Raw genomic sequence first — 12,338 nt, 5'->3', positions numbered from 1 at the left:
GTGTAACCGAGTGAGGCTGGCTCAGGCTCAGCTCGAAAAGTGGCTCTTGAACTAAGCTCGATGAGCTAACAAGCCAAGCTTAAGCCAACCTCAACTCGAGTCATTAGCTTGTGGGCAGGCTAATTTAAAAATAATTAAAACAAAATTTGCTCAAAATATATTAAAAATCAATATTTTATCTTTAATTTATTAAAAATATTTTAAAAAATTATATTTTATATTTTATATCAAATAATTTCTTATTACTTATCTCCTAAGTGCTCGTTCTATACATCATTTTATTATAGCATGAGCACGAATTGATATTGTTCTCTCTTACATAATAAATAAGCAAACTCACAAGCTAGCTCAAGCTCGTAGAATTAAGCTCGAGCACGAGCTCAAGCTCAATTGTTTAATCAAGAACAAGTCCAAGTTCAAGCCGCGGGTGGCTCAAGCTCGACTTGACTCATTTATAACCCTAGCTAGAACCTCTCCAATGAAGCAATGGGACTAAAATCATAGTGCAACAAATAATAAAGTTAAAAGCAAATGAATTCATAAATCCGTAGGAAACAGTCTTCTAAACTCGATGAGTTGTACATGCCTAAGAAAATGGCCGTATTTGGGTATACGCATACATACCAACCAATTCTTATATTTTCATATCGGAAACCTAAGCTTTGCCTTTTCCATTTATACCACTCAAATCTTACATTTCAAAGATACCACCATGTTAATTTTTAAAAATTTAAATGCACCTTCTCATGCATAGATAAGGTGGTCTGAATGTCAAAACTGAAGTCTACGTGTTAGATATGTAAAATACAAAAGAATTCTGTGGTATGGATGCATATCTTCCTTCAGAAAATTGCATGCCCAAAACATTTTAACAGAGAATCATGTATGGAAAAAAAATCATGGATGAAGAAATGAAGCGGTGAGCAAAAAAAAGTATGGAACCTTGAATAAAAAAAACGATGAAAGGAATCAGGACAAAAACAAATAGATGGTATCATCCCAACAAACCTGAAATTCTTCAGCAACTTGAGCAATTTTTTGACTTATATTTAAGGCGGCATGAAACATATCGTTCAAAACATGTTCCCAGAGCAATTTCTTGTTCGCTTTCCACAAAAATACCTCGGTCCTTCCCCCAGCATTCAAATTTACTTTCTGCATCAATCAACAAGATGCCACACATCAATGAACTTCAACACCACAAATGGCATCAAAAAGATAAAAAGGAAAAAGGATCTAAAATTTCAACACAAATAAATGAGTTCTAATGACTTTTTCATCAAATTAATTTTCATGCTTACCCCTATTCTTTTGTTAAGAGATGGCCAATTCAAGAAGAAAACAGATCAGTGGTGTCGCCCTTAGAAGGTTCAATTGTTAAGATATACGGTATTGATTTACAATAAATAACTTGCAATAGCCTACACTTTTCAACATAAGTTATACCATAGATTCTCTTATAAGAAACATCGTTGGGATAATAATCTAGAACAAGAGGTGTAACCGAGTGAGGCTGGCTCAGGCTCAGCTCGAAAAGTGGCTCTTGAACTAAGCTCGATGAGCTAACAAGCCAAGCTTAAGCCAACCTCAACTCGAGTCATTAGCTTGTGGGCAGGCTAATTTAAAAATAATTAAAACAAAATTTGCTCAAAATATATTAAAAATCAATATTTTATCTTTAATTTATTAAAAATATTTTAAAAAATTATATTTTATATTTTATATCAAATAATTTCTTATTACTTATCTCCTAAGTGCTCGTTCTATACGTCATTTTATTATAGCATGAGCACGAATTGATATTGTTCTCTCTTACATAATAAATAAGCAAACTCACAAGCTAGCTCAAGCTCGTAGAATTAAGCTCGAGCACGAGCTCAAGCTCAATTGTTTAATCAAGAACAAGTCCAAGTTCAAGCCGCGGGTGGCTCAAGCTCGACTTGACTCATTTATAACCCTAGCTAGAACCTCTCCAATGAAGCAATAGGACTAAAATCATAGTGCAACAAATAATAAAGTTAAAAGCAAATGAATTCATAAATCCGTAGGAAACAGTCTTCTAAACTCGATGAGTTGTACATGCCTAAGAAAACTGTCCAATAAAAAGTATGACAACAGATTTCTGAAACATCTGCAAAACATTTCTATGGAACGAAGGTGATGATAAAAACATGATCAAATCATGGCTATAATTTTCATCTCATCAGATAGTAGTTTATTACTAGCAGCCCATTCAATAGCGTATTTAATAAATTTTTTTCTTTACCTCCATTTCCAAGTAATCATCTCTCCAGAGTTTGCATAGAATTTTCTGGGCTTCCTTCTTCTCAAGAAATGTACTATCTGAAATCTGAAATCATTTATGTCGTCAGTATGATTCTACATCGAAGTCTTCTCCTCATTAGAATAACTCAATTAAACCAACCTAAATAATATTTTGTTTATTTCATGCAAATTACGACAACCACACTTAAATACATGTTTCTCAAGAAAAAAAAAATCTCTTCTGAAGCATTGCACATACAAACTGACACACAAACCATGTATAAATATGATGATTTACTTGAAAAGATTATAATGCATGAATAGTCTTGAGAAAGTATTGGATGGGAAAGACATTTATAAATATGAATATGAATATTTAATAATATTGTGAGGTTAGTGTTGAATGAAGAAAGTCACAAGAAGGCAAATAGTGAAACTTCAAATTCTGCTCTGATTGTTACTCCTAGACTAAGGAATCTTGATAGAAATACAGAAAGAGGAAGATCAAAGTCTGGCAGATGAAAGCCCATGTCAATGAGAGAAAAAACAAATGTAATGCTGGAACTACGGGAAGACATGTCACTTTAAGAAAGACTGTAATGCTCCAAAGAAGACTGGTGGTAGAGGCCCGTGTAGAAAACTCTTTACAAATATCTCCATAGATGAAATCCAATGCGACTCTTATTTTATTCCTAGATAGTATTTAATTGGATACTAGACTCATGTGTCTCTTTTCATGCTTGCCCCAACAAAGAGGTGCTCAAAAACTAAACTCAATGTGATCTAGGAGAAGTCTATTTAAGAGATAATAAGGCCTACAATATTGTATGAAAAAGTGATGTTGATATCAAATGAATCATTCTGAAAGCTCAATGAAATTAGACATGTTCCATATTGAAGAAAAAATTGGTTATTGTGAGTCAGCTTGCAAGTTCAGGGTACGTAACTACTTTCACAGGGGATTCGTGGAAGGTGACCAAATGGGCATTAATGATGGCTTGAGACAACATTGAAGGCACCATTTACATGGTCAATGAGATGTTGAATCCATTAAAGGTGTTGGAACAAATGTTGATGAATCTCTTTAACACCGCAAGCTTGGTCATATGAGAGAGAATTGTATGAAGTTCTTCATTTATAAGAACAAACTTCATGGTTTAAAGTTTATAAAGTTTATAGATTTAGATTTTTATAAAGATTTTGTATATGGCAAGCAAAGGTTGCAAAGCTGAAGTCAACAAATATGAATTTAGTGTATACCAATGTATGGGCTCTTGCTCTAGTTCAATCAGTTGAAGGTTCTCAATATTTTCACTTTCATTGATGATTACACTAGAAATTATGGGTGTACTTATTGAAATATAGATCTGAAGTATTTGACATGTTTAAGACGTGGAAAGTCATTACTGAGAATGAGACATGTTCGGGTAGAAGTGTCTCAGATGATATATATCATGATCAGATCATAAGTTATTGTGCTTCAAGGGAAATCGGACATCAGTTCATTGTATTAAGGACACCATAGCAAAATGTTTTTGAGCACATGAATAGAATCATTACAGGAAGAGTTAGGAGCATGAGGTTACATGCAGATTTGCCAAAATAATTATAGAAAAAAATAGTGAATACATAAGTTTATTTGATAAATTGTGGTCTGTCAGTACCTTTAAATAAAGGCTTACCTGAAAAAGCTTTGAGCGGCAATGATGTAAATCTATCTCACCTAAAAATATTTGGTTGTTCATAATATATATTAATGATGATGCAAGATTCATAAATAAGTTGATCCAAAATCTATAAGTGCACTTTTATTGGGTATGGCTTTAGATGAATTTCACTCTAAATTATAGGACTCAGTATTAATGATGATGCAAGATTCATAAATAAGTTGATTCAAAATCTATAAGTGCACTTTTATTGGGTATGACTTTAGATGAATTTCACTCTAAATTATGGGACTCATAATAAAAAATTCATAAGGAATAGAGATGTCACTTTCAATAAAATGGAGATGTACAATGATAGAAACAGAACTCATGATTGTCCACTTTTGAAGACCCCACCAAATATGCTGAGATAGAAGACATTGGTAATAAAAAAAATGGAGAAATGAAAGATGATCAATCTAATGAAGCATAAGAAATTCCTCAAACATCTGCTACAGAAGTTGGGAGAGCCGACAGAATCACACAGCCGATACAGAGATATTCTCTTTTGTACTATCTATTATTAACTGATCGTAGTGAACAAAAGTGGTATGATAAGACCACTCAAGTTGAAGACTCAAAAGAGAGTTTTTTCATGGATGACAAGATTCGGTTACTAATGTCAACTAGGCATCGGAATTGGAAAAACAACCAAATAACAGAAAAGAACTGCACAACAAGTGAGTTTACAGGCTGAAAGAAAAATTAGATGGTAGTAAGCACTACAAGAAAAGGTTTGTTGTGAAGAAATTTCAGCAAAAGAAAAGAGTTGACTACACTAAGATATTTCTCTTATAGTGAAGATGCCAACTATCAAAATTAATTTGAACTAAATAGCAGAGGAAGATGTACATCTGGAGCAAATGAATTTAACGACTTCTTCTTACATGGTGACTTAGAAGAGAAACTATATATGGTGCAACCATAGGGATATGAAGTTCTAGAAAAAGAAGATATGATTTGTAGATTGAAGAAGAGTCTTTCTGGTTTGAAGCAGGTATGACAGCAATGGTACAAGAGATTTGACATGTTTATGTTAGGCAATGAATACACCAATTGTCAACAAATCATTCTTCATTAAACAGTGTCATAATTGATATATTGTTCTTTTTTGTATATGGATGACATGTTAATTGCAGGAACAGATATGAAAATGATCAAAAATTTGAAAGAAATTATCAAAGGAGTTTGAAATGAGGGATTTAAATCTAACAAAAAAATCATCAGTATGAGAATTAGCAAAGGGATAGGAGTATAAGTATATTGAAATTGTCTTAGACAAAATATGTTGAGAAAATCGTATGCATATTCAACATGAGTGAGGTAAAATTAGTTTGCAACCCCTTAGCCAGTTATTTTAAACTATCTAAAGAAAAATCGCCTAAGTTTGAAGCTAAACAAGTACAAATGAAAGAAACCACTTTTATTTCAGTTGTTGAAAGTTTTGATGTATGCAATGATATGTAGAAGACTAGATATTACACATGTAACGGAAGTAGTGAGTGGGGACAAGAGTAATCCAAGGAAACATCAATGGAACGCAATGAAGTGGATTCAAATATTTTAAAGGAACAATCAACATTACACTTTGCTTTAGAAGTGCAGAAATTGATCTCTAGGGATATATAAATTCAGGTCTGATACAAGATATTGATGGTGGAAGAAGTACAACACGATACATCTTTACCTTAGGGAACACAACAGAGTTAGACTTTCAGGTTGCAGAAGATTGTTGTACTGTTAACTATTAAAACACTGAGGCTAGCAAATAAATGATTTGATTGCAGAGCTTTATGGCAGAATTGAGCCAAGAGCAGGTGAAAGAAAAATTTCATAGTGACAGTATGAGTGTCATTCATTTAGTAAAAAATGTTGGATTTCATGTCAGGACGAGCACATTCAGCTAACGTATTATTTCATTGGTTCACCCTTAAATGATGAAAAATCTTTAGAGAATATACGATATAAATTCTGCATATATGTTGATTCAAATTGTTACAATTAAGAAAATGAAGCTATGTTTGGTTTCAGTTGGTGTTCAGGAAGATTGAGAACAAGGTTGAGCCACGCTACAATACATCACTATGAAGATAGTACAAATTTAGAGAGAAATTGATTGCAATCATTCTACAAGTGAGAGATTGTTATATGAGAAGCTTGATTGTGGAAAGTTGGGGTGCCTCTACACCTCTTGTGGTGCCATGATGCCAGTGGGGGCGCCAAAGCGCCCTACAATGTGTTTCTGGAATAGAGAGCAAAAAATTGTGGTGCTCAAGAGGGGAGCAGCTGCACCTGAACTGTTCCCTGAACTCAAGTGCCTGGAAACCCAGTGCTCGGCGGTGGCCCTCTGGTACCAGCAGCTGTTTTTGGCAATTCGAGACTTTGAGTCTTCAGCTTAGCTGTGGAAGTTTGAGTTCAATCTGAGTCCATTTGTCTGCGTGCGTCGAAGGGTTGGATTTCAATGCTCTTCTGTGTGAGGAAGAAGATGAACGTTCTTTAGTTCCAAAGTGTGGAGAGGCTAGAGTATGATGTAATTTATAGAATTCTCCTCATTCTTCATAGTGAATTTCTTAGTGTGATATGACTCCGATTTTTTCTTGTTCTCGGGTTTTTCTGCATTACATCTTGGTGTTCTTTGTGTTTTCTATGATTTCGTGTTTTGTGCACTTCATTTCAAAGTTTGGTGATCTCTCCCAGCAACAAATATTTACAACTTCTTCATAAAATTATCAGGGATGATAAGAGTTTCTTTACAATGATTAATTTTAAGAGAGATATAATCAAATGGAGTGACAAATGTTTATGATGGTCTATTGGTTATGTTTCAAGAAGCACAATATTCATGGCATATTTTTCTTGATAAATATTAGATGCTAAACTCATTAGAGTAAATTTTTCGTAATTCATAGCCTTTGATCCACAAATTATATTTTTCTTCATGTAATATGGGTGCATTGCATCATTCTTGATGCACAAGAAACATATACCTCAAACCATCCATTTAAGACTATAAAATTTCATTGTTAGTTGGTGAAAAGATTACATGAACAAATAGTTAAAAAGAAACCTCTATAAAAAGCCAAAGAAATAAAATACGTTGGATCAAGTTGACGTCAAATATTCAGACATTTACTAGATCAAGAATGGCGAAGTTATCGCAAATGTTATTGTGTGGCTAAAAATCTAAAAAACAGTTGGATGAAGAAAATTTTTCCAATTTATGCTCCTAAAGAAAACACAAGTTGAAACATTTTATCCACTAGGAAAGAAAAAGCTTTGAAAGACTAGAGATTGAACAGAGCTTGAATAATCAATAACCTTGACATCAAAACAATCATGATTAGTACTGGGAAACACAAAATTTAATTTCACAGGGAGGAAAAAAATTAAGAATAGCCATGGAACCATCGATAAAATGATACATGACTTTGCCATCCATGGAAATTGAAGTGCACTAATTCTTACATCCATATATATGATACTAAGAATTGGAGAAATATGGGGAATAATAACACCCAACATATCAACATCAACTAAGAAAGGGAAAAATTCAAAAGACAAGTCAATTGTAGTTTCCAAAACATGAGAGCATTCCGTGAGGGTGCCACATAAAAATCTTGTGTGTCAAAAACATGCTCAAAACCTTCAAATTCACTTATTTCCACTAACCATGTGTAGAAATCTCAATTTGTAACTCTCTAGTCAAAGAAGCAAAAAATACTATTTCAACATGAACGCGAGCCACAAATGATCAGATCAGTTTGGCAGTAGCATTGTCCATGTCTGTTGGCTCACCAAGGTTGATCATAGTTAGTATAGTATAGAATGGCTAGTGTAACGGACACGAAGATGAGAAAAAAATATCATTTAAGTATAATAGGATGCTCCTTAGAAGTATCGAAGTATAGAGACCACTTCTACATTAACATAGTATGAATGATTAGAGAAAGATCTCGAATAATCTTCATCCAAGCTATCTCGATAAGCATGTGGTGAAGGTCAAGAAGTATAGCAGAAAAGTCATTTATTGGACGTAAATCAAACATGAAAAGACAGTTGATCCCCAAGCTCGGAGAAAAATGCAAATTTATAAACCAAGTGTAGAAGAAGGCATTCTCATATAGGAAATCTCAACCTCAAAAAAGAGTGTTCCAATTAGCAGAATATGAGTCATGCTGCAAGAATAAAGGAAAACTAATAAGTGGCTCTGATTGCAAAGAACCCTTCCCCCTAAAAGCATTAGCGAAGGAAAAAGTTTGAGCAAAAAACTTAGAAGGCGAAACACCTGCATCTAGATTCAGTCTAATTATGAAAATTGGTGAACCATTAGTATCAAAGAGGTGTTCACAATTACAAAGACGAGCCAAAAGGCAGAGCCCCAACGTTGAGGCTGCAAAACACTGGTAAAGGGGGAGAAGAGCAAGTCCTTGTCAGTAAATGGGCTACGCTCCATATATGTAAGCTAAGTAGGTAGAAATGTGTCGCCATCAAAGAAATCAATGACCCGAGAGAGGGATTGTCAGCTGAGTTCAAACTTAAGAGTAGTAGAGTGAAGGGCCTGCTGGAGGTTCAGAATGTATGTTTGCGGCCTGTGAGGAGAGAGAAACAACGAGGAAGCTTGCAAAAAGATCCCAACATGTGTGATACCATTCTAGGGCTCCTAGAAGGTGTTTGGGAAACGAGTTTAGCGAAGAGGTGGTTGTAGAATAATGATGAGATGATAATATAGGCAGTCGACAACGTTTGGAGGGAGATAAACAACATTCGGCAGCTGTCCCAAACCAAACAGCGGGTCAAACGGCAAATGGCGTGATACGCGCGGCAATGAGGATCCACCATCTATTCTGAACAAAATTCAGATACGAGACTAAACAGATAATAACTTCTCTAAACACTACAACAATAACAAAAATTCACAAAACAGTAAAATCCCACACATAAATAAATCCCTAATACAAAATAACCACAATTAAAAATAGCGAAATAGGATATATCAGAAAAAGAAAAAAAAAGGAAAAAACAACAAGCTGAAATTGAATAACGTGACGTTCGGTGATCGCGAAAAATAATTGATTGCATAGAATCACGAAAACGCTTGATTCCACATAATCGCAGAATTCACGTAATACAAAATAACCACAATTAAAAATAGCGAAATAAAATATATCAGAAAAAGAAAAAAAAAAGGAAAAAAAACAAGCTGAAATTGAATAATGTGATGTTCGGTGATCGCGAAAATAATTGATTGCATAGAATCACGGAAACGCTTGATTCCACATAATCGCAGAATTCCCATGAGTAGATTGTGGTATCCCCGATTCCGTGACCCTGTATGATGCTCCTGCATCCTTCTCCACAACTAGGAGAGGCATTTTTTTTCTTCTATGGAAGGACAGATCCCACCGCTAGCTGTTCTTTCACATAAAACACTAAAGTAGATTTTTAATGTAGCGTTCTATCCCTCCTGTTTGGTCATCTTTTATGGGATGAAACCACTGAATTGAACTGAAATTTAATAAACAACTTACTCCATACTGCCTTTCAGAAATAACTCAACAGCTTCGCATCTCTGACATGCTGGACCTCATTCAACAATGACAAGTTAGAATGTAGATTGTACATCTAAAAATCCTGACATTCTCTTATCAGGGGCTACCCTGTGTATGGTATTGGCCTCTCAAACTCATAACTCTCTTGGACAACCAATGTCAGGCTTATTGATGCTCCTCATAAGAACCAAAAAAATGTAGTTTGTGACAGTACATCCTCAAACTTAATATGAACGTTTATTATCTTAGATTCACAACCTTCTAGGACAACCAATGTTAATCCTATTGGAGTCTCTTTCATGTGTTCAGCTTAAATCACTAACATCTCTCTCGTCCGCTGCAAGATGATACTCCTCTATGACAACTTCCTTATATTTTCTCACTGTCTAATTCTCTCACTACTCCCTGCTCGGTGAAAGATATCATTCTCATGTTTGGGAAATCTGATGCAATGTGCCCAAAGTCATGACACTTGAAACATTTTCTAGCTGGGACGTATTTGAGAGTGCTAGTGAGATCAACCTTTTCTTCGCTTTGAATTGGTTTCTAATTTGTTGGGGTCTGCATGGGTGCTCTACTCGGTATACTCTTGCTACCAGATCAAATGGTTGGCCTCTCTTTAAAGAGAGGTGTGGGTCTAGTATTGTTGTGTTGTCTCTTGACCTTCAGAGATAGAGTCAGACATCCTATAATGTTCACTAGGGTTGTAACTGTAACACGGTGCCAAAGAACGGTCTCAATCCTCCCAGATATTGAGCTATGGTGTTCTCCTCCGACTCAATGGTGTTCTCCTCCAACTCTACTAGCTCACACTTCTGCTCGAACTCAATTGTGTACTCCTCTACTAAGAGATATTTCTGTAAGTGGTAAAATCTCAAAAACAAATCCTGCCTATAATGTGATTGTAGGTATTTGTGTTCCATCTCTCGTTTTATCTTGAATCATATATTCATTTTACTTTCCCCTTTACGTTGGCGTAAGCACTTTAAGTTTTCCCACAACAGATATGCACTCTTCTTTAACTTAATGATGACTAGTTTTATTATTCTGCCTAATGGGATGCCTTGTACTCAAAGACACATTTCATTACATGCAACGATTAAATGAACTAATTAGGATCCATGCAACCGTCAAAATCTAGTAAGTCAATCTCTATTCCAAAATCTCGGTTTCTCTGATATCTCATGTCAAATCATATGGATAGTGGTTCTTCATCACTGGAAACTATCCGATGAAAGTGACTCCCTTCTTCATCTCGATCTGGCAAGTCGCCTCTATAGCTACAATTGGCCTCGCAAAATTGTCTCCTCTTGAAAGCACCAAGCCTCTATTGCAATTGAAAAATCTTTCATTGTATATCCTCTATTGTTAGTTCTTGTACACTTCACTGAGGGTTTTTCCTTGGTAGCATGACATCCTTTTCACCCGATCAAGTTTTCGACGGATGTAAGATTACAAATCAAGATTGGTCAAGGTTTAGTTTAGGTGTTGGGTGTCAAGGCGGAATTTTCGTGAAGCTAAAAAGATTGGGTTTTGAAAATTTAGGGTTGAGGTTAGGAATTGCAGTAGGAAGGTTTAAGTATGATGGATTTCTTTTTGAAATTTTAAATTTGAGGTAAGAAAAATAAAATCCTAAAAACTAAGGTTTGTTGGGCTTTGATACTAAATGATATCATTCTAAGGCTCCTAGAATGTGCTCAGGAAACAGATTTAGCAGGGAGGTGGTTGTGGAATAGCGAAAGGATAATAATATGAGCAGTCGACTACGTTTGGAGGGAGATATTGATGTTTGGTGGCTATCCAGCTAAAAATAGCAGGTTGAAGAACAAATGACATGACACGAGCAATGAGGAGTATCTAACACCTGTTCCTGAGCAAGAGACATATCTACCACTTGCCAAAGAAAGAGGATATAGCACTTCGAAGAGCATAAAACTTCTCTAAACACAATAGCAATAGCAAAAACCCTCAAAACAACAAAAACCAAACATAAATAGGTACTTAATAGAAAGAACCCTATTTAGAAATATCAAAATAGAAAAAATCAGAAAAAGAATGAAAAAGAAAGGAAAAACATTCTGAAATTTCAAAACATGTAGTTTGGTGCTAGTGGAAACGCTTGATTCCGCAAAAGCGTGAAAATTCCCGCAACATGATTGCAAGATCTCATATCTCGTGACCCTGTATGATGCATCCGTGTCTCCGACTAGGAGAGCCATCTTCTTCTATGGAATGAACTAACTCCCACAGTAGTATGTTCTTTCTCGTAAAACACCAAAGTAGGATTTTAAAGCAATAGTTCAACTCTCCTATCTGGCCATCTGTCTGGGACGATATTACTGAATTGAATTGGAATTTAATACTTAGCTTACTTCATATAGTCTTCTAGAAATAACTCAAAAGCTTTACATTTTTGACAAGTTGGACCTCCCTCAACAGTGACAATTTAGGGCCCGTTTGGGACAACTTCAAACAGTGAAAACGCCGCCTTACTGCTTGTTTAGAATTTTCGGCCAGCTTATTAAAAAATGTTGTTTGAAATTTAGGAAGAATTTCGCCCGCGGCATTACCCCTGCAACGTATCTTCGCTGCGTTTAATTCTGATTTACGCTCTACCCTTTCATAGCAATCACAAATTACCGCAGAGAGAGAGCCCTAGCTCACGATCCCTAGCCGCTTCTGCTCCCCGCCCTTCGCACACGCACTCGCAATCCCTAGCCGCTCCTGCAGTCGCTCCTTCCCTTCCCTTCGGATCCCTAGCCACTTATGCTCCCTGCCCTTCGCATAAGCAGTCGCAATCCCTAGCCGCTCTTACAGT

General features: G+C 35.6%; 1 protein-coding gene across 1 annotated transcript in view; it reads right to left on the bottom strand.

Moving 5' to 3' along the window:
- Window positions 1-897: 897 nt before the first annotated feature.
- Window positions 898-12,338, bottom strand: part of LOC110025667 (DNA-directed RNA polymerase III subunit RPC3) — a 53,446-nt gene continuing 42,005 nt past the window's right edge. The window contains exons 12-14 of the mRNA XM_020726273.1: window positions 2,267-2,350; window positions 1,009-1,155; window positions 898-942 (exon numbers count right to left, since the gene is read on the bottom strand). Of these exons, the coding sequence (XP_020581932.1) occupies window positions 898-942; window positions 1,009-1,155; window positions 2,267-2,350 (276 nt within the window). The remainder of the gene's footprint in view (window positions 943-1,008; window positions 1,156-2,266; window positions 2,351-12,338) is intronic.

Source organism: Phalaenopsis equestris, unplaced genomic scaffold, assembly GCF_001263595.1.
Source record: "Phalaenopsis equestris unplaced genomic scaffold, ASM126359v1 Scaffold000321, whole genome shotgun sequence".
Taxonomy (NCBI): domain Eukaryota; kingdom Viridiplantae; phylum Streptophyta; class Magnoliopsida; order Asparagales; family Orchidaceae; genus Phalaenopsis; species Phalaenopsis equestris.
This window is presented reverse-complemented; position numbering and strand designations above follow the sequence as displayed.